At 45.1% G+C, this 27,953-nt stretch overlaps 1 protein-coding gene across 1 annotated transcript in view; it reads left to right on the top strand.

Moving 5' to 3' along the window:
* Nucleotides 1-25,890, top strand: part of ccser1 (coiled-coil serine-rich protein 1) — a 132,090-nt gene extending 106,200 nt beyond the window's left edge. The window contains exon 11 of the mRNA XM_056418259.1: nt 23,386-25,890. Within this exon, the coding sequence (XP_056274234.1) occupies nt 23,386-24,201 (816 nt within the window). The 3' untranslated portion in view covers nt 24,202-25,890. The remainder of the gene's footprint in view (nt 1-23,385) is intronic.
* The last annotated feature ends 2,063 nt before the right edge of the window (nt 25,891-27,953 follow it).

The following is a 27,953-nucleotide window of genomic DNA, read 5'->3' as shown; positions in this document are numbered from 1 at the left end:
ACACCTCTGGAGATATTTCATTAGAAACCAGACGTTTCCACCTAGAATAGTCATTTACCACATTAACAATGTACAGTGTGTATTTTTGATTAATGTTATCTTTATTGAAAAAACAGTGCTTTTCTTTGAAATATAAAGACATTTCTAAGTGACCCCAAACTTTTGAACGGTAGTGTATATCTTTCAGACTCAGCAGAAGAAACATTGCCTGTTGTTGTTTCCACTAGCTAAAGATAACTTGTATGTTTTTCCACTTGAGTGTTTAAAGTACAAGTTTGATAAGCTTAACCGACAAGTCAACATTACATTCTGTAGAGTGAATGTTCCAGCGCATACACTCGTACAGTTATTATTATTTAGTTCATGTATTTTTCTGTTTTAAAACTTCCTTTTCAACATTTAAAAAAACATTTTCTTCAAATCATACTCATCATTGACCCTTTAAAAAACCATAGATAGTCTAGTAAAGAAAAAAAAAGTGAAAAAGTCTTCAACAAGTTGTATTTATTACATATAATGTATTCATTGCAATCACTTGACATCCAGGATAGTATTTGTTTCTGCTGCTTTCTCTGAGCTACACATCCACATCTAGCACTTGGGAACCAATTACATGACTCTCATTAACTCAAAGCCATCGCATTTGAACATGGTTAATCATGCACGCGGTGCCAAGAGGATAGAGATTAGGAAGCATGATCACACACATGCAGAAACACGTCAAGGCGCTGGGGTATTGTTTATTTAAGGACTTGCAGACACATAAACGCGTCTAAGAAATCTGCCACTGCCCCAAACCCTCGCCCCCAACAAAACATCGGGAAAGGAAAAACTCCCAAATAACCCTTCAGGAAAAAAAAAGGGGAAGAGGGAGGAGGAGCAGGTAATGTGTAGAAGGACAGACAGATGGACAGAATTAAATAGAGCCAGAGTACCATAGAGTAGATGAGGTTAAATACATTCAATGAATATAATGAGTGGACATATAGTAGATCATACATGCATGATACCTCCACGATCCATCAGGCGGATGGCGGTGGGGAGGAGGGAGGGTGAGGAGGAGGGCCACAGGGACATGGCCAGGACAGGAGCAGGAATTCCCGACACAGGCGATCAGGCAGTCAGCTGCAGAGGATAACCCGCATAATAGGTCGACTCGAAACCCCATAACCGGTAAGTCAAAAGGACTTCCGGGTTAGCAGAGAAAATTGAGAAATGTGAGGAGGAAGAGAAGAAAAGGAGAGAAGGTAAAAAGGCATCCTCAGGTCATCCAGCACATCCCGGCAGCCAGCAGGCCTATGGCAGCTCAAAGGGGCAGACCAGGCAAACCCTGATTCAGCACTCTAAAAGCTGGACTAAAGAAAGTCTGTAGCACTCTGTCTTCCTGACTGGACTCTGTCTGCCTCTCTCCCGGAAAAGGAGTTTGATAACTAAAACTGAGGCTGATATCTCTACTTTTTAAGACTCTAGGAACTACAAGTAGTGGAACTACAAGTAGAGCGCATTCTCTAGCTAGTGGGGGGCTATATGGCACCACAAGCTGTTACTCCAGCAAGACAAGATATCACATCAGGCTTCAAGGCTTTTTAAGTTTAAAAATTTAAAAGGATTCTTTGATTTTTTGGGGAGCCAGTGCAGAGCAGCCAGTGCAGGAGTGATGTGCATCTCTTTCTTTTAGTAGTTCTCTGAGCTGCAGCATTTTCTAATCAAAGGAGGGACCTAAGAGATTTTTATTAGAGCAGCCTGCTAATAAGTAGAGTTGCAGTAATCCAGTCTAGCGCGAAGCGTGAACCAATTTTTTGCATCTTTTTGCATCTTTTGATGTGTTTGTTTTTGATTTTTATGTATGAAAAATGCAGTCCTTGAGAGTGATTTGTTACGTGGGTTAACGTGGAGTTCGAAAGAAAGAAAGCATTAAGATTCTTTTACACAGTGGTGTTGGATGCCAGGGCAATGCTACAGAATCCACATCAGATAAGAACCAGATCAGGTTGGTGTGCTCAAGGCGATTAAACCGCCCGGTTTGTCTGTTGGGTTTATCAAGTTGCAAGGTCATCCATGTTTTTATGTCTTTAAGACATGCTTGAATTTTACAGAGTTGGTTGCTCTCCTCTGGTTTTATCTGGTATGAGATTTCAACTTGGCAGCTGGCACCTGTGGTTTTATTATCTCCATTATGCAGTGGCGGGCCATCAGGGCCAGCAAGGCCTTCTCTGCTGGCCTAAACATCATCAGAATATATATATTTTTCTAAATATATTTCCCCACAAATATGGATTCAATTATTTCCCAGAGTAAGAGTTATTCTCTTAATTTCATAGCGTTCCTCTTGGTTGCGCTGCTGCCAGTGCCAGGTTGAGATTTGGAGGGCTGGTCTTTACGTTAGATCTTTTATCCAATCATATTCAGCCATCGTGTGTTGCCAGGGGGCTAAAATCTGCCCTTAGGCCTTCAGAATCAACATTGCGGGCGCTGGTAGCTTCAAGTGAATGGGAATGACAATGTTGTGTCAACCAATCAGCTTTAGAGTTGGCTCCTCTAGGCCTTCTAGAAGGCCCCGGAACCGGCACAGGAGCCAGCTAGCAGAGTGCTGCACGTCTTTTGATTGGATTACCAATATTGAGAGGCGGGGCCTATGGGCAGGTAAATGCAGAACCTCAGAACTAGGAAACTGAATTTGATAGACTGTACAACAGAGTCATTGAAGTCTTCTTGAGGAAAGAAAGAAGGATGGATTTTGTGTTCAAATAATCAGTCTTTGGTGAGTAGGCATACAATGCATTCTATTTTTTATTAAATGTGTCTGTATGTTTGGCACAAAATAAAATGGCAAATAGCCTATGTTGCAAATTATTTGTTTTCTTTCTTTTATTTTCAGTGAATAGTTATGTGTCTTTATCATCACGGTGAATCTGCTTTGTGCGACAATGCCCTGTTTAGTGAACAAACTAGTGCAAGTGACTTTTTCTTCTTCTTTTTCTCCGTCCCGATGCGCGCATTCTGCAGCGCGCAGACGGAGAGCCGAGAGAAATGACATGCTGTTGTGTAGATACGATCAACATCAGACGGCTGTTTAGTTTAATAAATGAACAAAGACGTGCTATAGAGAAAATGAAGGGGGCGGGCCAATTTTTTTTAATGTCATGCGATCTACCAATACTACGCCGCGATCGACCGGTAGGTCGCGATCGACGTATTGAGCAGCCCTGGTCTAGAGCCATGGCATCATAATGATAGTAATAAGAGGTGAATTAATTCAGGTGGGACTGTGTAGGACCTCACTGAAGGCCCAGGCCCCAGGCCCACGGCCCGCCACTGCCATTATGCAACGAGAACCAGAAGTCACTGCGTGTGGATCTGTAAGTGTGTCTTCTTTCCCTGGATATCACATGATCCGCCTTTATGAGTTGCTATTAATGCGTGTTTGGCATCCCGGGCATTCATTTACCCTAGAGGTCAAACAACAATTTCATGTCCGATGATACACATGGTTCTGCTTTGTGTGTGTGTGTGTGTGTGGTGCCACTTGCACATGTTGGTATGAAGCCAGATGACTAGAAGGGACAGTGGTTCATTAAACACATGCAGGGCATTGAGATCACCGACACACAGCTTCAATATACAGTAGAGAGCATATTAAATCAAGCCCACACCAAGTTGTCGCACACACACACACACACACACACACACACACACACACACACACACACACACACACACTGTGAGTGCAGGGTGGTCTATCTGGCCCTGTGGTGATTCAGGACAGATTCAGGACACTTTGGGTTCATTAGTCAAACCAAAGTAGGACAGATACCTTTAGAACTTGACTCTCTTCTCTCCTCCTCTGTTCCTCCTCCTTCCCACTCCGTCTCTTTTCCTGTCTTTTATTTTCTTATCTTGACCTCCTCCTTCCACCCCCCCCCCCTCTCCTTCTCCTCTCATCTGTATGATCTTTTCCCTTCTGTTTTCAAAGTCTCCTTTTCATCTCCTAGAAACACGGGGCCATCTGTAGCAGCTCCAGCCCTCACTTTGTTCTCTCCTTCTCTTCCACTCTTTCTCTCTCTCTCTCTCTGGGAGATACACCAGTGTGGATGCAGATACAAGCCGTGAGTTTGATCTGAGACAATTTACTGCAACATTAATGACAGCATAAACTCATATGAATATTGATGAGCTATTCTTTTGGAATCTGCACATTCCGGATGGCCTAGAGCAGGGGTGCTCACACTTTTTCAGCATGCGAGCTACTTATAATATGTTATATATATATATATGTATTTATTTCTATACACACAAACCCTGAAAAAGCAGGGTTGTCATATTTTGTTTGACTGTAAAAAGTAATTTACAGTGAAAAATTGGAGTAAACTCATGAGCAAGAACAGCTGATGTGGTGACGTCATCAAGTTAGCTGCTGTTCCAATCGCAGAAAGACCGTCCTCCCGTCCTTTGGAGTCTGGACTCCCAAGACCAGACTCCAAAAGAACACAAGTACACACGCACAAACACACACACACACACACACACTTGTGTCGTGTTTCTTTCTTTCTGTTGTTTCATGTGTCCAAGAGAAGTAGTTTGGATGTAGAATCTTACTCCGCTGATATAAGAAGATTAATATTGCCCGTTTGTGTGTTCATGTGCGGGAGGTTAAAGTTGAACTGCAATATTTTGGAAAGTCAGAAAACCCTTGATGGCTGTCTTCTATTTCAGTCTACGTTCAAACTTGTTGAATTAGTTTAAAGAATAGTTTTGTACCTGAAGTGATAACGGTGTTATTATATTTCATGACCTCATGAGCTGAGAGGCGGTGGATCTCAGGGGAAAAGACGGCTGTGCTTGTTCTGCGGCCCCGTCGCCGCGACAGAACTTCAGGGGAAGTTTTCCGTGAAGGCCGATACGCAAACCTTGAGACGCTTTTGTGTCTCTGCTTTGATTGTTTGTGTCAGTCGGTGTCTCTGGGAGACAATGAGGATAATCCATCCTAGAATGAATCTTTTCTTTACATCCTTTTCTCAATCTTTCTCTCGCAATACTGGAGCCAGGACATAAACCTCTTCTATTTCATGGCCACTCTCTGCCGTCCCTTTGCCTCTTCCCTTATCCCTCTGCTCTCTCTGCTGCTGTTTCTCCTCGTAGGGAGGGAGGCAGGCAGATGGACTTCAAGGCCCTCAGGTACTCAGAGATATGAGACATGACACTTTCTGCTCTCACTGATAACGCACTGTGTCGCCGCACTCACACGGACCCGTGTGCGCACACACAGACAGATGCTCACGAATCTTCATGTGCAGCACATTGCCCACGCAGACCGGGAGTGACAGTTGATAGACCCCGCCTCCCCCGTGTGGCCATGAAGGACGGTGATCTTTCTGCTCTCTCCTTTAGCACCTTTACATGCCCCTCTAAGGGATTTGACATTTAGCTGAATCATTTTATTTGTGAGTCTCCCAGTAGAATAACATGTGTTGTGGTCATTTATTGTACATTTTGAATTGTACGTGTGTAATAAATAGATGTTTTTTAAAATTAATAATAGATTTTCCAGTGTCACATAGATTTGTTGAATAATATATTCTGACTGCTCAGATCAGGTTTCCTTCTATTTCCAAACCAAGACTCTTTTACATACAGACAATAACGAGTTAAAATGTTCTTCTCTATTCTCACATTTCGATGAATAGATCACAATTTGTGATTTCCAGATATTGGAATATTATTCAGCTCTTGTTTAGCTCTGACTTGTAATGGCAGCGGCTGGACTGTGGATCTCTGCAGATGATTTTGAGCTTGGGTGGTCTGTGGCCACCCTAACTGCTACGCAATAAGCAGTTATTTAAATACTGCCTTTAAATGTATTTGCCGATAACAAGGCTGAAAATGGGACACAGTGGAGAAACAATGACAATACTACTAGAATGTAGGCTAATGATCTCTGTGGCTTTTTTCAGAACAAAAATAGTTCATTAAAACATAATTAGAACAAAATAACTTTTGCAAACTAATTTTCCATGTCCAACCTCATTTGGAATATGTGTCTCATTTAGAATAATGATTTATTTCTGGATTCTTTCCAGAAGCTGTGCGAGGGCAATTCTTCCCCGCTTAACGTGAAGGAGTTAGTTAAGAAACACAGACTTCGGTAACACTTTATAATAACTACACGCTATTTAGCATTAGTTAAGTATGAGTTAGTAATTCATCATTTATAAAGCATTGTTTCAACATTACCACTTATTAGCATGCAATTCATAAACAGTTATACATGTTTTATTCTTGATTAATAAGCTTGATTATTATACGTTTCATGATTGGCTTTTCATACTTTATAAATGAGCTATTCCCCATTATTAAATTAAGTAATACATATTACAATCCCATTATTAAGGACTTATAGATGATGAATAAGATCATTTATGAAATGTTAGTCAAGTATTATTATTCAGGCATTTATTTTTACATTTATAAATGCTTTGTAAGGCATAGATAGTCCTCACTTTATACGAGGTCACACACAGAAAACGACTAGGAACGACCTGAATTAATCATGAATTGTAGTATTAAAAAACGTTTATAAAGCACATGTTAACATGATCCCTAACCATTAGTGCATATCTAAATCATTGTATGTATAAACAAATGTATGTAAAATATTTCTTAAATTATTTACTAACACTTTATAAATGATCTCATTAATAATATATAAGTCCTTAATAATTGGTTTGTATTATATATTACTTACTTATAAATACAACTTTTCTAGTGTATGAAAACGCAATCAAGAAATGCATAACAGTCAGCCTTATTAATCAAGAATAAAACATGTACAACTGTGTTTATGAATTGAAACTAATGAGTGTTAATGTTGGAACAATGCTTTATAAATAATGAATGAGGGGTTTACTCATACTTAATTGATGCTAAATAGCATGTAGTTATTATAAAGTGTTACCCAGAATCCTACCATGTATCTGTTCATCATGTACACTGGTGATAGCTTGGACACGTTCTCTCGTCCTTCAGTGGAGACGTAGTTGGCTGTGTGCCAATGTTTAGCTCTGGATCGTCTGACACTGTCGCATCTGTGTTAAACAAGACCGGTCTATGTGTGTGTGTGTGTGTGTGTGTGTTCATAGTAACCTGGTCTTTGCATCTCTCGTAAAAGGGTCTCCTTCTTCTTTCTTGTATTTAACCAAAGCAGAGAAAAGTAGAATTCAAATAGTTTCCACTGTGTTGTTTTTACTGTCGCACAGCGAGGAGCAAACATTGTCTTCCCTCGCAGCAAAAGGAGGATGAGTCAGTACAGGGTTAATTAATGTCACACAGCAGATTTAATGGATGTTCTTGTCGCTAAGGAACGTCTTAATTCCCCACCAAACAAAATACCTCAAGAGATTTGATGAAGGATTCAGATGCATTAAGCAACTTGAATTACTTCTCCATCCTCTTGTCCTATTCTTGTATCTATGCAGGTGCATTGGTTTTTGTGTGTGAAAGATTTCATGACATCTGTTGAGGTGAAAGCAATGTTATTCCCTCAACACGTGAACATGACATTTAAAATGTTCCTAACCAGAATGTCCCCGTTACTGTTAATCGCCACAAACTTCACCTTGAACAGTTGTCCGTGAAACTACTTTCTTCAGAAGCAATCGTCTCTTATCTTTCGTCGTCAGTCTAAAAGCTGTTGACATTGTCTCTTTTATTTATTGCCTGTGCAAATGATCACTCGTCTGGGGCCGACTGACCAAAGTGGGTGTGTTTGTTTTTGTGAATCAAGGTGCAGGCTCACGCTGTCTCACAAGCCCACACTGAGCTCCCAGGACAAGCCCACTTAGCTGTGACAAGCAGGTACTTGGTAATGCCGCGACCCACGGTGCTAATGCATCAGAGGTGCAGATGTGAAACGGTTGAATCGGGCAGAATGAATCGTCGGTGTGTTGGGAGTTGGCAGCGGTCATAGCCAATCGAATCAGCTAATCTTATTTTCGTTAGAAGCATTGTGTTCCCTGTCATGGTACGCCGACGGATGCATAATGGAGAGGTGAATCCAGGCCAACATCACCCAAGAGGAAACCGTCTCCTTTAGAAGGTCACGCAAAGAAAGAACCAGTGTGCGAGGTTACCACGTGCTCTTAAAGCCGTTGACTAAGGTGTGAATGATCGTCTGAACAACGGACAGCTACACATTGGATCTCCTGGTGGTACATGGAGGCTACTGTTTGAAATCAAGCTCCAATTTATTCAAATTTGGCAACTTGGCATCCCTCTTGGCAGCTACTCCATGTAACTTACAGCCTTCCAGGATTCTGATTCAATAATTCAGCACCACGGAGAGTTGCATGCAAATTGCACCAACAACAACCCGTTAACTTGTTTGCAAAAATACAATAATGCTGCTGTATAGCTAAACGGTTTTGATTGGTGGTTATATCTACTGCAGGTAAAGCAAAGATACCTTCAGAGGACATGTTGGGATCCCCTACAATTACACACATTTTCAGCAATATCACCGAGTGCTCCTGGTCACCAGGTGGATCCACCAGAGCAGCTGGTGTTACATATCCTTAAATATATCATGGGTGAACAATGTCTCTCCTGTCTTCTCTCCGTCTTGTGGAGTGTGTGTGTGTGTGTGTGTGTGTGTGAAGCTGGCAGGCCGGTGTTGTCAGTGTGATGACACACTGGGATGGCATGTGCAACTTTAATATCAGGCCTCCAAGATATCGGATGGAAAAAAATCGACTTATTTCATTCTCTTTACTTCTACTTTCCTCTTTATCCTTAAATTTTTCAATCTTTGTTTTTCTCCCCCCCGCCTCTCCTCTCAGATTTCCTGTATTGTTCCAGCCTCCTGGGCTGTCACACACAACAAGATGAGAGAACGTGAAAGCGGCTTATCAGCTACGCCAACTGACAGGAGGCTAGCTGTGTGTAAATGAGACTGTAAGGGCTGCTGCTGAGGTTCCAATGCATACTTCTGTGTGTGTGTGTGTGTGTGTGTGTGTGTGTGTGTGTGTGTGTGTGTGTGTGTGTGTGTGTGTGTGTGTGTGTGTGTGTGTGTGTGTGTGTGTGTGTGTGTGTGTGTGTGTGTTTATTCGTGATCGATGGGACTCTGTTTCCATTTCCCCAGTTAGGGCGCATACTTCCGTGTGCACTGCAGTCTGAGCACATCATTGCATGGATGTCTGTATGAGTATTTGTAATCAGTCGCTGCCTGTGTGTGTGTGTGTGTGTGTGTGTGTGTGTGTGTGTGTGTGTGTGTGTGTGTGTGTGTGTGTGTGTGTGTGTGTGTGTGTGTGTGTGTGTGTGTGTGTGTGTGTGTGTGTGTGTGTGTGTGCGCTGCTGCTGCGTCTGGGGGAGGCTTTGATACAGACAGACAGAGAAAAATACTTTGGGACCCCACCAGGGTTGGAGTGGGGCCACTTTTCAGCCCGGGAATTTCAGGCTCAAGACCAGCCCACTTTTTTTATGGTAGTGGAAATTGGATAATGCAATGCAAATTTGTGCCGCATCGAGCCGAGAAGAGTTGTTGACGGGGTGCAAGTGACTATTTTTTTGCTCCGTCCCGATGCGGGCCGAGACGGCGGAGCTCTGCAGCGACCGCGATCAACCTATCAAGTGTCAACAACAAAATTCTCGACCGCCCAGAAGTGAAGCGGCCCACGGGAACTCTTGATTCTCCCGACACCACCTGGACCCCACTGCTCTCTCACATACACACACACATTAACGGTGTATATAGATGTACGTGTCTGTGTGAAGATGTTTAGAGTCGCACTCAAGCACCACTACCGCCACATTTCCCGAGCTCCCCCACATGATGTGTCACTCTCTCCTTACCACACTGTCGTAACCACAATGGACTTTGTTTTCCTTACTGTCAGGCTGTCAGTCTATCCTATCAAACTCAAGCTGTCGCACCCCTTTCCCTTATTGTCGACTTAAAGACGCACGTATTTGTTTGGCTGCAAAATGTCATTGCTAATCCCAATCAAACTATATTATATGGCGCGGAGTAAACGTTTGGACTCCACAAACTCACAGCCTCCGAGTCAGAAAACTGTCCCTCTCGTAAATCTGAAACTGAGTGACGACCTCGCAAAATAGTTTGGTAGTTTATGTAAGTCAGCTGCATTATAGATTTTACAGTCTTCCAATTCAATTACTATTTAATGGGTGGATGAAGGCCAACTGACAGATTTGTAGGTGGTGGTGGTGGTGGAGGCTGGAACGGAGGCAGAGAGCACTGAGTACAGAGCGGCAGTTCACGCAGGAGGTATATCCTAGAACTCCAGAAATCCAAGATGTTTTGGGAGGATGGGTGCTGTGCACAGTGGAAACAACAGAAATGAAACATGTTTGAGTTTTGGACGAGTCGGACGTTTCTTTGTGAGGTTTGCCAGAAGTCATGAGAAGATGCTCTTGCAGTGTTCCAGCCAGAAGACATCCGGAGAGTAGACAGTCCTTGAGATGATGAGTATGTGGAAGTGGAAAGACTCTGCATGGCTGGGTGGTGACAGGAAGTCCAAACAAAATAACATGCTGAGTTCTTTATCCGTCATGGATCGACAGTGAGCCGAGACGTATGACCACAGATGAAGAGACATGGAATAACCAGAGTTTAAAAGTTAAGAGGAGTTACAGAGAAGTGCAATAAAGTGCTTGGACGTGTCAGGATTAATGGGCATGCATGCTGGCAATTTAAGGGCTCCAGTGGACACCTTGGGCTGAGAGCAGGACAGAACAGCTTTCCCACCCCGCAGCCTGCAGGGGGAGACTGGTGGACGGGGCCTCCAGCCAACAGGTGTAGCCTGATTACGGTGGAATAATCCCAGGTAGACTGCCAGGTCTCAGCTGGACCATGAATGTAAAGCCAAGAAGAGGTTGTTATGAGGACAACCCTCGTGAACAATACGGTCACAAGGGCTGGACGGTATGGAGGAAATCAAACATCACAGTATTGTTGACCAAATACCTCAATATTTATATTGTGATGGTATTGTGGGGTTGACCGGTGGTGCATTCGCAACATATTTTGAAAATTCGATTTTGTAGGTAATTATCAGTAATAATGATTCGGTGGGTAAAGTCAAGTAATAGCTGCAACAGTCTGATAAGTTTAGCAACTTACCTATAATGTAGCCTTTAAAAACAGGAAAAGTCAAAACTTGTGCCCTATTAAAATATTACAAAATCATATCCAATATATCAATATACTTCCCAGCCCTACTGTCAACCTAATGGAAGTTTAGATAGAAGTTACAGTGAAGGGTATCCAATGCACGTTGGGGACATTTCTGAAATGTGGTAGAGGAGGTTACCACTGATGGAGCACTGATGGAGCCCTGATGGAGCACTACATGCCACACTGCCCAACCCTTAAAAACATGCGTTCAACAGCCACTCAAACCCGACCCACAAACTTTACGCATTCTAGTAGGACAGTTGCCGGGCTGAGTGACACGCCGCTTGCTGTGATTGTGTTTGCGAGAGAGGGGAAGAGAATGAGGAAGCTGGACTACTGCAAGCAATGTGTCTGCTCTGTCACTTTCATGCAATGAAACGGGGGAAGCCAACCCCCCTGTTGGCAAAATTACCAAAAGGCCTCCCTCTTGTTAACCTGTCACACATGTTGTCCCCTACTATCATAGAGAAGTTACTTTTGTTAGTCTAGTCTACCTCACTCGCTGATTACCCGTCCACTCAAAGTTAACACATCGCTTCCTGGCTGTACGCGCGTGGTGAGCGGTCGTGACGGCTTACAGGAGCAGATGAGGCGGAGAGTGAAGCTGGGCATAGATCACAGGTTCTGCAATAATGAGACGGCACCAGTGGGGACCATGTCGACACCTGGGGGAGCAGCCAGGTGCAGCAATCAATCCAGTTCCAGTTGAAGGGCACAAGGAGGGGAAGTCAGGCTGGTGTACTTGTGTGAAGCAGAAGTCATGAGGGGTTTCTGTTTGAACAACGTCCCTCGAATCATGAATGAAACCACTCAACCTCCTCAATGATGTGGCCGTGTGGCGAGTCCCCCTGCACACGTGGGGTGAGAGGCAGGTCTCACATGTCATCACAGACTGACACACATGGACGGACATATTCACACCGACAGATCATTTCCCAATTGATCGACCTGCATGTCTTTGGATATGAATCAGAAAGAAAAAAAGAAGATAGAATCGGGAATGAAACAAAGAAATGGGGGAGAAAGGCAAATATAGTAGAACTAGACGTTCATAAAAGATCCAAGCTTGGATATTAGGGATGTTATTCACGGGGATTCAACAGCAAATACAAATACTGTATCGCAAAAGGTGTTTTTTATGTTGCGGGTGACATGAATACGTAGATGTTAGACGCTTAATGGGTAATTGTGTTGTGGATAATTGCGTTTTTATTACTTAAATTAGGCATTAAATCAGGCAGACAATCCCATTGAGCCAGAATGAGCATTAGCACGTGACAGGCATTTAATTCCCAGCAATCCTTTAAAATAGGAATTGTGCGGTTGGTACACAAAACCTTCATTAGTGTTAACCGACAGAGAGGCTGGCGTGCGTATGCCACACTTTCTGGTCGGGGTCAATGTTTCAAGTTGCGACTGCTATTGTAACAGGATGTTATTGCCTTGTCTTCCTTTGGATGCCAATCGGGCCCTTGAAGTGTTTGCTGTTGACACACACACACACACACACACATTGTAACCCGAGCAGTTTGTGTCCCTCTGCACCGTGCAGCCTTCCATCAAAAGAACTCTAACAGTTTCTCTTTCCTTCCCTTCATTGATGCTCGGTCTCTCACGTTTCTTCATCCCCGTCTCTAGCTTTTTAATTATCTCTCTTTCATCCTCTGTAACGTTGGGTCTGTGCTGCCACCTTTTACTCTCACTTTGTCCTCCTCTCTTCTTTTTTTACCTCACTATAACCTATGTGGTACCCCCTCCCTTTAACTTATTTGACCTACTCTTTTGTCCTTTTTATGTTATTTGTTTCCTCCTCTCACATCCTCCCTCCTACCCTCCTCTCTTCTCATTTACTTCACTCTCTGTCTCCCATCTATTCCTCCTTCCCTCCATCCTCTCTCATTACCTTCCCTCATCTCGTTCTCTCGCCTTCCTTTTCTTGCTTGCGGCTCTGGGCAATGTTCACCAAGCATATTGCCACAGGCCGGTGGTCGATGAATTTCGCCATGATTACCCACGCGCACACACAGGCACATGCGTATGTGCGTGCACACTCAGACCTGTCGGGGATGGTGGTTGATGAGCAATGCCAGACCCCCAGCATCTATGGCCGTCAGAGCTGCTCAAGAAACCTCATTAGGCCTCATGGCCACAGCATGCCATAGTGTCCAATACGTGCCAGCCAATTGGAAGTCCAGGGGCCACGCTTCTCAACATCGACAATCACAAGTAGTGACTAAGAATCACTGATGAGGCCCAAGTTCAGCCACTCCAGTCTCCAGGCATGAGGTATATGGAGGGATACTCCAGGCGGCGATCCCATTGGACGCCTCGAAAATAAGGTGAACGGCGTGTTCCCGAACCATCCAGCTGTGGTCCGGGTCGCATCACATGACATCACACGTCATTTAGCTGACTTACAAGAAGTGCATTCACCCATGAGTACAAACTCAGAACAACAAGAATCAAGAAAGAACCATTTAGTCAAGGAAGCCAAACTACTAAGTGCAATAAATAAGCGCAGTCTAAGGGCTACGAAAGTGCTACTTTCTTTATTCAAGGTATATGATATGATATATGATATGATATTCCTTTATTTGTCCCACAATGGAGACATTTCAAAAATCACAGCAGCGGTGCACATCAGAGCATCAATGAAAATAAATATAAAACACAAAACACAATACTAAAAAAAACGTAATACTAAATATACAGGGGGAAAATAAAGTAAAGTGCAGAGTTTGTGTTTTTAGTTTCCAGCTAAAGATGTAGAGACGTTGTGCTGTCCTGATGTCAGCGGGGAGCTCGTTCCACCAATGAGGAGCCAGGGCAGCAAACAGTCTGGATTATGTGGAGTGATTAGCTCGAAATGACCGCGCGACAAGCCGATTGGCCGAACCCGAGCGGAGTGAACGGGCTGGGGTGTGAGGCGTGTTTGTGATGTCCTGGATGTAGACTGGACCCGATCTGTTCGCAGCACGGTACCAATGTTTTGAAGAGGATGCGAGCAGCATGAAGGAGTTTTATCATGAAGGAGTTTTATCAATCAGAGGCATCTTGCTGTTGCTCGGCAACTTTTAATCATCAGCCAATCAGTTGTGTCCCTGCCAGATCCACACAGTAACGACCAACAGCAGCTACAAGCAGACAATCAGAAATAGTTATTACAAACACACTAAATGTAGCTGGAACTCTAAAAGCCCCATTGCTGTTTGCGACGGCATCAAGTACCTCCAGCAAGAGCCGCTTGGCTTCTCTTCTTTGTTTGGTTTTCTAAAAGTGAGCTCATGACCTCCGGTGCTTTCTTGTCCATGCAAGCGTAATGTCAGTGTTTAGTTGTTTTAGAAGCGACTATTTTGACCCGCCCCTCTAAAAGTCATTAGAAGTCATCAGAGGACACGGTGGACTAATTTGCATAATGATTATACAGTGTTTGCCACAGCGGTCTTGCCCCCCCTCAGGTGCTTAGCTGTGTGTATAAGGGGCTTGAATCTAAATGATTTGGACCAGACAGCTACACAACATAGTGTGTGTGTGCACCCACATCAACACAACCGCTTCTTTTCGTCTCTTAAATATCACAGAGGCCACAGTGATTTATATGTCACTCAAGATCTTACAGTAACCTTCACCAGATGAAAGTCTTCTTTCCTCTCCCAAGTGTGTGTTTGAACATGCGGGAGTGTCCGTGACGGTTTATGTGCTGTAATACATGTTTAGAATATCTGCAACTCTGCCTCCAGGCTACGGCTGTAAATAAGTTTGGTGAGGTATTGTACGTCTAAATATGAATCGAGTTAAAGACACGCACAGCCCCGTCTGACCCTCGTGGGTTGCAGCAGCTTGCTGTGTTCGGCTGCAGTTATTCCAGATATTATCGGCCTAATGTCGATGATTTTGCAGCCGTGCAGCGGCAGGCTTGACGATTGGGGGCTTTGTGAGCCCATTAGCTGTGCAGTGCATCACATTAGGGCCCCGCCTCTCAGCCAGTGCCTGCAGCAGGAAGGTCCAGGATGTGACATCCAGCCAGCTGCTTGGGACTTTGCTGCAGTGTGGGCTGGGCTGACAACTGGAGTGACGTAAGCTCAACTTTGATCCGCTCCGTCGTCTTTGATCCGCTGAGCTCAGCTCCAACCCTGTCACCACGCAAAAAAAACTAAGGTAAAAAAACTTCACTCCCCCCCCCACCCTCTGACTCTTTCTGTCTATATGGTCTCCAGACCATCAATCCTCCAGCTGTCAGTCTGTATTCAGCCCTTCCTGCTGCTGGCATGACCAAGTTATATAACGAAGAATAAGTGGAGATGGGGACAGAGTGTTGGAGGAGAGAGGAGAAGGGAGGTCAAGTGAGACCAGCCCTGTGCCTGCTGGACTTTCTGAACCCACATATTCAGCATTATTTTGGCTTCTGATTCGGCTGAAAGAGACCAACCTGCTTATTGTTAGCGTAAGCAACCCGCACAATTAAAATATTCAGTATATGGTATACATCAGTTTATATGAAAATACATACAAGTATGAAACTCACAAGTCACAAAGTCAAATGCATTGGCTGTGAAGAGATAACGCTTTTTGAGGAGAACGGAAAAAGTAAAAGGTTCGGTGAAAAAAACAATGGGGCTGCCAGGGCAACATGCGCTAGGGGGGGTTCATGAAGGAGGGGACTGGAGAGGAGTTTAGCTTAGGTCATATCAGGTAATTTATTAGGTTTTATATTAGCATATGATTGAATTTATGGCATGGGAAGGCCGGTAACAATAACCCTGCTGTCTGCTGTTATATATTATTAAAATGTATGTAAAGTTAGACTTTCTCAATTGCCTGAAAGATCTCCAAAGCGGCCTGCAGGCGTTGTTTCCTTGACCTGTACCTTTAGAATAAGAATATTCAATATGTGTGGGGAGTACTCTCTCTCGATCCTTTCTTCATCATCAATTCCATCATCATCCTCCGGCTGGCGAGAAGATACCACAATATCCACACAGTTAAAAGCAATTTCCTCTTGGCATTTACTGAAAAGAAATAAACAAATGCTGAAGTGCAAGGACTTAGCCCACATCGGCAAACACCTATCAAATGTACACGTCTTGCTCACCTGGGAGACAATGTTACGTGTGAAGTAGTTATGACACAAGTTCACCAATATGCAATGCTCTTTTGTCTCAGCCTTGTTTTTTTGTTTCCTTTCCTGCACTTCCTGCCCAGTCCAGTAATTTAACAGCATTCCTTCTGACCCCGATGTCTTGACTTGTTTTCTCTTGTCCTCCCCATTTCCTAAATTGGTGAAATGACTATCCTGACCGGCAGCAGATTTATTGCTCCTGTATTTCCTGAATTTGAATGTGCTCGACTGTTCCACATCGCAGAAGTTGAATTTCACCTCCACATCAGAGAGACCGGTTGCGGGTGGGCAGTGAGACGGCAGTCGGAAAAAAAGTGGGAGAGCCGTGTGGGGAAATAGTGGAGAGAGGCAGGTAATAGAAAGGAGGTAAAGATGGAAGACTGCAACAAAGTCAAGATGGAGAGAGAGGGGGGGGGGCAGGGATGCTGCTCCCGGCTGTGCAAAAGACTCACTTCCTCAGGGGTTTGTGTCCTGATGAGAAGCTTCCAGCTCACAGTCGAGGTGTGCGTTGTCCTTGAGGCTGCAGTGTTTAGCCCCGGTGAGCTGCACGGTGTCTTCAGTCGGCGTGGGAGACTCTGCTGTACTAACCGTGTCTGTGAACATGACATGATACTTATCGGGCTTAGAGCTTAAAGGAGACAATACAGTCGTTGAAGCTTTGTTGGATTCCCGAGTGTGGATGTGATGTTTTTGGGCTTGTTCGGCCTCTTCCTATCATTCCGATGCAAACCGACCGACAGCACTTGAAGGTTATTCACATCTTTTGCTTTCAAGGTTTCTCAAATTGATGAAGTTGAGGTGCAGTCTGCTGCATATTCACGTAAAAAGATTTGTTGGAGCACACAGGGGCACACTGATGTGAAGCGCTGTCTGTGAGGATGAGCTCACGCGCCACGACGGGGAGACGTATCTGGGTACCGGCTCAGTGGGATTACCGTCTGTGTGGCTGTACTGCGCTATTATTGTATCCCGCCACTTCTCACTTTGAAAGAGCCACAGGATGACTGTGTTCACAAAGTGCGTGGGTGTCAAAGAGAATAAAGAATTCACATTTAGAAACCATTAGCTCTCTCTAATCTCACCGGAGAAGCGTTTGGGCCCGGCGCACACTTTGCTGCAGCGTGTTCCGTCTTCTATAATTAGTTAGTTTTAGTTCGTTTTAAGGGAGGAAAGATCAGGAAATAAATCCTCCAGCCTCTCTCATTGGTAGGCAAAAGCAATCGATGTAGAGGGATGTTTTTAGGGTTTTACAAAGCTCTTTTATGCAAACCATTAACACATAGCTGTGCTCTTCACTGCCCAATAAAGAATATGTTTGCAGGAGAGGCGCCCTTAAATCTCTAGGATTTACACAGGTGTGTGTGTGTGTGTGTGTGTGTGTGTGTGCAAACACTCTGGTGTCTGTTTCTCTCACACACACACACACACACACCGGCCGTTCTGTGAAGAGGCGGCCTGCTTGCCGCAGAGCGTGTACTTGGGAAAGGACACCTGAGTGTGTAGATCAGACCTGCTTATCTTCATCTTTGTGTTTAATCAGATTCTCAACAGCTTCTCAATCCTTCTTCACAGTCTTCTCACCTCTTTCTGAATGTGTTTCCTCCTCTCCTTCGCTGTTTTTTGTCTTTTCTCTTTCTGTCACACACACACCGCCCCAGCTTCTTTGCATTTGAGTCGAGGGTGTATGTTTAGGGGGCCCATGGGGGGGGGGGGGGGGGGTAATAACATCAAAATCAAAGAAGAAGTCATGATTTGATGATGATGAAGTAATAATATTTCAATGATAATGCGTTGCATTTATATATTGCTTTTCATGGTACTCAAAGACACTTGACATCACTTTATTAAAACATCCTATGAATAAATATAAGTAACTCAAGTTACCATGAAAACAATTAGAACACAGAGCACACAATCACTCAAGATGCCAATCGAGCCGTCCTAAAGTCTGCTGTGCATTACGTTATCCCTGATGAGGTGGTATCACATCCAGAGTCTTTGTCCTATCTAAACATACGTTTCAAAGTTAGGAACAATCCTTATCTTCCTATTACAGAAGCAAGTCCTAAACTCCTGGCTAAGACCTCCTATCATATTTTAACTCAAGAAATCCTGTACATTTGATTCTTCAGTCAGCACTCGTCCCGTCATGCATATATTCAGAAGGTACCAGTAGGCTACTGGAGATGGAGGAGCCATTAACTAGAGTGACCAGACGTCCGGTTTTCCCCGGACATGTCCTGTTTTTGAGACCTAAAAAATGCGTCCGGCAGGGATTCCAAAAACGTCCGGGATTTTGCTTCCTCGGATATTTGTGTTTCTCTGGGTCTTTCACAAACTAGTATTTACCCCTTACAAGTTTTGGAAATGGTATCTCCCTTACGTTCCACCTTCTTGCGCGAGCTCTGACGGTATAGAGAGAACAGTCATTGGTCGACCGATCTCAGGGTTGCCAGATACACGATAATTATCCTCCAAATACGACCATTTTGAGCCTTTGGTACGATACTTCACCATCTCCAATCTGGCAACACGGAGCACCTTGCCGCCTCCACTAGTTCATTGTTGTTTGTGCGGCATGCTGTACACTACAACCAGCGCCGCCGCTCCCATAGCGCACTACGCGCTGTGCGTAGGGCACCAAGTCCTGAGGGGCTCCACAAAATAGGCAACAAAAAAATCCTCATAGTTATAATAATTATATTGCCGATATTATTTCAGTCTATAAATATTAGGCACCTTTGCATTTATATCACAAAACAGGCAGAACAAGAGAGATGTTTAATCGCCCCGGAGACGAAGTGTCCTCTTTTTCACAAACTCAAATCTGGTCACCCTACATTAACAGCTCTCACTTGTCATCATGGACAAAGAAAGATGGGCGTTCAATTGAAGCTGAAGTGGCACTAATCATGTAACCTGTTTGTTATTGTATTAATGTATTGTGTTGGCAGTCCGCTCCGGACAAATGGCCACTTAAGGCCGTCTTCAAAAGCGAGTCGATCCAGCTCATAGCTGATACCCCCGTTCTGCTCTTGAAATATGACACTATATTGAAATGTACCATTTAAGCTATATTCAGGCTTTAAGTTAAGCATATATAAGGGCGTTTGAGTGCAGTCGCAGTTTATAGCTGACAGACTAGAGTTCCGCTCTTGCGTTAACGTGTGTTTACCGCGGTCCTCCTCCTGCACTGGCGACCTGGAGGCTCGACAGCGCTTCTTGTTTCCGTTTTCTCCCCCCGGAAGATTGCAAACGTTGCATTTGAGATTACACGCGGCCCCATCGCTGCCGGAGGCGTTGTTGCATCTGAGTCGAGTGGCATTCCCCTGTCTCCCATGTCCCCTCTGTTCCCCCTCCCCACCCCCACCAAAACCTACGCTTGATTCATTTTGATGATTGTTTTTACGTTTTTTTCGCTCTCTTCCCTCCAAACTTGGATGAGCAATGGCCCTTTGATACGGAGCATATGTTTCGACAACCGACTCTTTGTTCTGTGCCCGGTAATTATTTCTTTCAAAGTCGTCTGCCAATTTGTGTCTTACCGCTCTCGCCTTACCTTCTGTTGTTTTCTCAAATGTCTGAGGGTGGAAAAACACGACAGAAGAGCTTTAGCCCTAATTAAGCCGTCCCACATAAACCTACACCACCACAGTGGATATTCAACACTGTGGCAATACCCTTCTGTTTTTTTCACAGCGCCCTTACGCAGGAAATTTGGCTGCGATGGAAATTCTCACTCCTCTTAATTAGATCAAGCAATCTGCGAGAAGTCTTGTAGTGTTTATGCACCCATTAGTGCCCATTAGGAAGCAGAGACACACTCCCCGAGCTCTTTAAGTAAGCTGCATAGACAACGACACACTGTTTGATGTTTTGGCAGAACGCTGTGGTGGTTCTTTTTTTCTTCTTCTTTTTTTGGGACATAAAAGGACATAGAGACTGAGCTTTTAAAGCGCAGATTGTTTGGCTGTATTTCAGATTTTTTTAAATTATGAAATGAGCAGGAACTGTTTTCTGTGTTCTGTCGGCGGGGAAATACAAGAGTCAGAGATGGACAGATTAGAATAAACAAATGTGTCTTTTGTGTTCTGAACTGGCTATCACGATCGTGTTTGACAGAAGGGATTAAAATAAATAAATAATTGAAGTAAACTACAAGAAGCTCCCTCGACTGTATTTTTAAAGTAAAACAATACATACTTTTTTCATAAAGGTTCAAAGCAAGTTTTACCCTGTTCACTTGTTTCTATCTGTTCTTGGGATGCTGTTTACTCATCATATTTACCCCAACCTGTACTCCATACCGCCTCAGACTGAATTAAAGCCCAGCACAATCACAGATAAACCCTCATAGAACCCTTTCATACTTTGAAATGTAGAAGAAAAAAAAGATATTAAAAGTCTGGCGTTGTGTTCAGGGGCTGGAAACCTTCACAAGCCATTGCACCAACAGAATGTTCCAACCACATATTATAATTAGTCTTACACTCTGCATGACATTTATTACATTATTAAATATAATATATGTCCAATTACTCAATAGAGGTGTGTCCAAAAAGCGTTAGGTATTTTTTTATTTTCTAGATCCAACATGTAGTGAAATTACAGCCGATACATAAATTTCTCCTTTAATAGAGCGCGAAGAGCCGAATCACCTGTATGACGCGATGCAGGATGCTCAGTGTGCAACGCAGACGAGCGGCGTCGCATCATGCGCAGACGGACGGAGGAGTCCGACTGCAGGAGCTGAGGATGAAGGATCAGCAATAATGTGTCTGGAGCGAAATCAAATAACTCGTCATTTCAGTGTTTAGTTTCATCAGCTGTGTGTCCAGCGAGCTTCATGCTTCATTTGTCACGCACACACTCCGTGTTCCACTTCCTTTGTCATCGGCGCACGTTCTCTCCATCCCTTCGCCGCTTTAATGTGATTCCGGGTTGAAAGTCTTCTGAATAGAGAACGTTTCATTGGGTTATCATTGCTTCTGTCGGCTGTGTTCTGGCTCATTACATTTCTACCTCTCGCACCAATTTTGTTGTTGACAGCCATCGTCACGGTGATTACATTTAAAAACTGATTTGATATATATGTTCATGCCCAGCACATGGAAACGTGATCACATTCATACACATGGAAGCATACGCGAAGATTGACACCCATGGTGCACACACACATACAGTATGGTGTGCTCACACACTGGCACCGCACACGCAAGCAGACGCACACACAGCACACGCAAGCAGACACACAAGCAGACACAAGCAGACACACACACAAGCAGACGCACACAGCACACACAAACAGAAACACACAGCACACACAAACAGAAACACACAGCACACACAAACAGACACACACAGCATACACAAATAGACACACAACACACGCAAGCAGACACACACAGCACACACAAACAGACACACACAGCACACACAAACAGAAACACACAGCACATGCAAGCAGACACACACAGCACACACAAACAGACACACACACACAATCAGACACACAAGCACACACAAACAGACACACACAGCTCACACACACAGACACACACAGCACACACAAACAGACACACACAGCACATGCAAGCAGACACACAGCACACACAAACAGACACACACACACAATCAGACACACAAGCACACACAAACAGACACACAGCACACACAAACAGACACACACAGCTCACACACACAGACACACACAGCACACACAAACAGACACACACAGCTCACACACACAGACACACACAGCACACACAAACAGACACACACACACAATCAGACACACAAACAGACACACACAGCTCACACACACAGACACACACAGCACACACAAACAGACGCACACACACACAGACACACACAGCACACACAAACAGACACACAGCACACACAAACAGACACACACAGCACACACACACAGACACACACACATAGACACACAGCACATAACAGACACACACAGCACACACACAGACACACACAAACAGACACACAGCACATGCAAGCAGACACACACAGCACACACAAACAGACACACACAGCACACACAAACAGACACACACAGCACACCAGACACACACAGCACATGCAAGCAGACACACACAGCTCACACACACAGACACACACAGCACACACAAACAGACACACACAGCACATGCAAGCAGACACACACAGCACACACAAACAGACACACACAGCACACACAAACAGACGCACACACACACAGACACACACAGCACACACACAGACACACACAGCACACACAAACAGACACACAGCACACACAAACAGACACACACAGCACACACAAGCAGACACACACAAGCAGACACACACAATCAGACACACACAATCAGACGCACACAGCACATGCAAGCAGACACACGCAAGCAGACACACACAATCAGACACACAAGCACACACAATCAGACGCACACAGCCTCCGCGTCGGCACACGTTAACTCAGCTCACTCTTCCTTGAGCCTCGGATGAGATTGTGCTACTTTTATTAAACATTGCACACTTGGTCCCGTTGCGATTTTGGGTGCGTGTGTGTGTGTGTGTGTGTGTGTGTGGGGGAGAGAGAGAGTGTGTGTGTGGGGGGGGCGACAGCGGTGAGATATGTTGCATAAGGGGGTGCAGTGGAGTGTGAAAGAGAACAGGTGGCTCCCGTTTCTGCCATCTTCCGCAATGTGTGTGTGTGTGTGTGTGTGTGTGTGTGTGTGTGTGTGTGTGTGTGTGTGTGTGTGTGTGTGTGTGTGTGTGTGTGTGTGTGTGTGTGTGTGTGTGTGTGTGTGTGTGTGTGTGTGTGTGTGTGTTTGATGGAGAGAGTGAAACCCCATTGCGGTGTGAGTGGGGTTAGGTGTGTACCTTGAGCACACGTCTCACTATATGCATACATTTCACGCTGTCCTGTTTCAGTGTGTGTTCGTTTCTGAATGTGTGTGTGTGTGTGTGTGTTCTTTAGTGAGCAGGGCTCTCTCTCTCTCAGTTCACACTTCCAAGAGACAGAAGGCAGGGTGGATGGTGCCGTCTCTTTAACATGTGTTTCTGTCTCTCCTCTCAGACCAGTCATCCAGGCCGGTGGTCCGGACCAGGCAGCAGCATGCTGGCTTCAAGGGACCGAAGGTCAGTGCGGGGAGTGGGGGCAGCACTCGGAGGGGACCCCTGTAACCAGCACCTCCCCCCCCACCACCCCGCTCTGCACGGCCGCCCTCCTGCCTCTGACCGGCACGCTGCCAGGGAGGAGCGCCACTGCCAGGGCGTCCTGGCACATTCCACGGCTCCTAAACCGACTCCCAATCTGGCTCCGGCCCCCTCCAACTTGTCCTGTGCCGCGTCGGCCTCACTGGCTCCTCCCACCCAGCTTCCAGTCTCACACCTGGGCCACGGTCCAAACCCATGGCCGGGCTCCGGGAAACACAACGCAATTCCATCTCTGTCCTCCAGGTGGCCTGAAGGGGCGTCCTCCTCTTCTGAGTCCTTAACTCTAGGAGGAGGAGGTGGAGTGAGTCTGTCATGTGGGCCGAGGAGAGGAGGAGGAGGAGGAGGAGGAGGAGGAGGAGGAGTAGAGCACCATCCCCCGAGCCATATCCCTCGCGTGGTCGGGGCCAGCGCCTCGTCGAGCCTCCACAGTCTTGCGAGCCGAGGGAGCCCCTCGCCGAGCATCTCATCGCCCCTCCACACCTCCCCTCCTCCGCCTCCGACTCCTTCCCCGGCGTCCTCTTCCTCCTCCTCCTCCTCTTCCTCCATGTTTACAGGCCGTTTGGGGCAACCGCCCCGAGGCCCTCTGTCTCTGCATAGCTACAGTCGTAAGAACGTCTTCCTGCAGCATTCCCTCCAGACTGCCGAGCTGCAGGCGCTGACGCAGAGAGACGGCTGAGGGCCGCAGACGTCCGCGCCGTCCGCGCCGACTCGAGCTCTATCTTCAAAGTGCCGCTCCGTCGGCACACGCTGCTCGCGTTCCTCCCGAATCATCGACCGCACGCGCTTACAATCACGCTCGTCTCTCTTTACAATCCAGCCCGACGCTTTGCTGACATTTTGTTCATAGTTTTGTTCATTTTGACACACACACACACAGCTGTCTTTGAGCATGAAAAAGGCACTCACCGGTACATCAGAACTCCCACGTAGTGTCATGCTGACAGTTTAGATGTGCTTACTCCCACACACACACACACACACACACAGAGACTCACGGCCTCGTGTCCATGCACACATACCCAGATCTTGTCACACACACACTTAAATGCACGCTTATCTGCCTCACAATCTGCACAAAAGACTGTACGGTAAGGCAGAGATGAGGTTTGTATTTGTTTTGTGATGTTTAGAAAAAATATATATATATATTTATTTGATCATCTTTAGAAGTTGAAACACGTGCCGCTTCATGAAATATGGGAATCATTTGCGTGGTTCAGGAAATATCTTCCACATTGCCAAATCCCACATGGGATCAGCTCCTCGTTCCTTGATGTCCACCAACAGAAGACAAATGTTTAGATGAACATCCACAATCACAACCCTTCTGCTGCATGCTTTCTAGAAGTGGTGGAGAACACAGGTGAGCGTTTTGTACGGCAACGAAACGGGCAAGTTTACAGTCTTTTAATAAGTTTTCAGTATCAACCCTCATCTCAGTGTTTCAAGAAGGGAATCCAACATGCCACAACCTCAAAGAAGCCTGATGATTGTTTCTGAGTGCTTGTGCTCACATGAATGAGACATTACAATGTTGGCGTAATAGCGGACCACTGGTTTCCTAGAAATACAATGATGCATTGTACACAAGAATCAATGTGCATCTGCAATGTCAGACATGCAGACATGAAGAGTTTCATTCTAAAATAAGATATCTGCTGTTTCAATAATGTGACAAAGAGCTCCAATTTAATGGCCCCTGAGCGAACTTCATCAAAACCCGATACTGAGACCAACAGAACACGTTTTAGGATTTGGCACAACCTGCATGATGTAATCATTCCAAAATGAGGATCTACGTTTCAGGTTTTGGAATGAAACCCTTCAAATCTTCTTCAGGGCTGGGTATTGATCAGGGCACGCGTGCTTTGCTAAATGACTTAATCAATAACCAATTGTTGTGATTCAACGGGAAAACTGTTTGAATTAATAGCGTCGCAGAGATTTGATTCTGTCGAGGTTTTAAGCCACGGAACATAATAATGCACAGAAAGTTTGTTGACTTGATGAAATAATGACGTTCCCCCGAACCGACCCATTTGGAAAGAGTCTGAGCGCCGAGGGTTCTCGGTGACGCGGTACGACTCAAAACTTTTGATAGACTCACACACACCATCACTGCCATGACCTTCTGAGTCGGACCGCGTTATTCACAATGTGATACGGTAAAAAAAAAACACACACATATTTTTGAAGATCTGTGAACGACATAACATCCTCTTTAATCTGCCACTGTTAAATATATTTGCTCCGTTGAACTGTCGAACGGGATTTCAGGTAAACAAATAGTACGCCGTCGCCCGGGAGTTCACGGAGAACTGTTTTAGATCTGGGAGAAGGCGTTGATCGTGTGTGTCTCGATGCGGGGGGGAGAGAGACTACTCTCCTCCCTCCCTCCGCTCTGCGCCACTTGCACATTATTGCCTCTCTCTTGATCCTCATTCCCTTTTTGTTCACTTTCTCTTCCCTATTTTTCGTTTTTTCCCTTCCTCCCCCTTAACCCTCCTGTTACCTTTACATTTACTAACATATTTTACCCTCGGGGTCAATTTGACCCCAGCAATTAAAACCACCAGAAAATTATTAGAATTAATATTGTTTCCCAAGTTTAAGTGTGAGGTACTTTATGTTTGTTTGTTGACTACCCAAATAGCCCTTCAAATATATATACAAAGTTGATATTTCTTATATGTTTGACACAGTGAAAAACAGCCTGGGGTCAAATTGACCCCAAAGAACACCGACATTAAACATTGAATGGGGTCAAATTGACCCTAAAGGTAACAGGAGGGTTAATCTCTCCCTATACGCCCCCCCCCCCCTCTACCCCCCAGCATCCCCCTCTACTGCATGCAAACTAAGTAGCTCCTTTTGTTCCCGTGCTCCTCTTCAGTCGGTTATCTTCCTCCTCATCGTGTCCCGGGTCCCTCCTCGCCTCCTCGCCTCCTCGCCTCTCTGCCCTGCTTAGCGCTCTCACCCAGAGCTTGTGTTGTCACACGGTGTCTCTATGACAGACTCTCTCGCAGTGGCTCTCGGTCCTGGGCACCGGGGTCTGGTTTCCATTCCAGCTCTAATCAGGGACTCGTTTGACACCAATGAGCGACCTGCTGGTGGAGATGGGCCAGCGGTAATCTGGCTCCGGGGGGCCGAGAACCGCAGCTGCGTTGCGAGTTTAGCGTTCCCCCGCTCGCTTTTGTTTACACGTGGAGGGCGACAACGCTGCGTCGCCGGCTGACCTCTTAAGAGACGCCCTGCGCGTCCCTCGTCTTCGCGCGCATCGTGATGGCAATAAGTGACGCGTCACGAGGGAGGACGTGGCGCTGGCTGCACTGCCCTCTGGGAGGTCGGTCAGTTCTCCTCGACGCAGTGTTTCAAACAGCTGTGCTGGTTGTTTGTGTTCTGAATGTGAGACTCATCGCGAGAGGGGGAAACAAGCTGGTGGTTTAAATGTGGAATTTAGGTCTTACAGAAATATATTTTCCCCGTTTTAATTTCGAAGAATGGATTTTGAATTGTTGAATTTCGCTGCTGGGAAATAAGGGTCTGCAATCACGAGGTGGGCACACGTCACACACCTCGATTCGTCATTCGGATGGGCAACATGTCTGTGCATTTACGAGATTTCATTTGTTGGGAAGTTATTTATTGATTTCTGCCTTATTTATTGCCATAGAATCCGTTTCCTAAAGCATCTCGGCACTAACAGATGAAGATAGTGTGTCATGACATGACGACTTTCATAATCATGATGTTTTTATGATAACTTTAATGAATCACAGAGATTACACTGTCCTAGCTTTTTAATATGCTCACTGTAACTAGGTTTTTTTTTTCTTTACAAATGAATGTGATAATGAAATGTAGCTGTATACTTGTACATGTAATAATTAACAGTTGATGTTCACCGTTCATGAACACAAACGTGTCGTGCTCATTGTGTGTCGGCCCATGAGGAACTAAACACAAAGGTCCCAACGGTCAGAGGTCAGAGCTATTCCCAAAGTCCTTCAGGCGGTATTGTTACACATCAGAGAACTAATCTGACAAACTTAGTCCACGTTAAAGTGAGACCTAATTCTCACTCTCACTCATCGGTGGGATCCAGCCTCTATACTGAGACCATTTCTGCTTTAGATTCCTTTGAAAGACGTGACTTTGCAAACTTTTGGGTCAGAAAAGTGGATGTTCGGTCTCTGCTTTTTTTTCCAGTTCAGGAGCAAGTCTGTTTCTAAGTATATGAAAGTGTTGGGTTGACTCCTACTGTGAGCCTCTGACCAGTATGCCCAAATATTCATCTGGGATAATCCACCCAGGAGGAAAATAAAAGAAATCCTTCTTCAGAGAGTCTGTTTTCACTCTCCATGGTCCCTCTAAAGGGTTTTTAAATGGTATCTGTTTGATGGGCTCATCTCTGGTCTAAAGAACCTG

This window comes from Pseudoliparis swirei, chromosome 7 (genome assembly GCF_029220125.1).
Source record: "Pseudoliparis swirei isolate HS2019 ecotype Mariana Trench chromosome 7, NWPU_hadal_v1, whole genome shotgun sequence".
NCBI classification, from domain to species: Eukaryota; Metazoa; Chordata; class Actinopteri; order Perciformes; family Liparidae; genus Pseudoliparis; species Pseudoliparis swirei.
The sequence above is the reverse complement of the archived record's forward strand: the minus strand, read 5'-3'. Positions and strand labels throughout refer to the sequence as shown.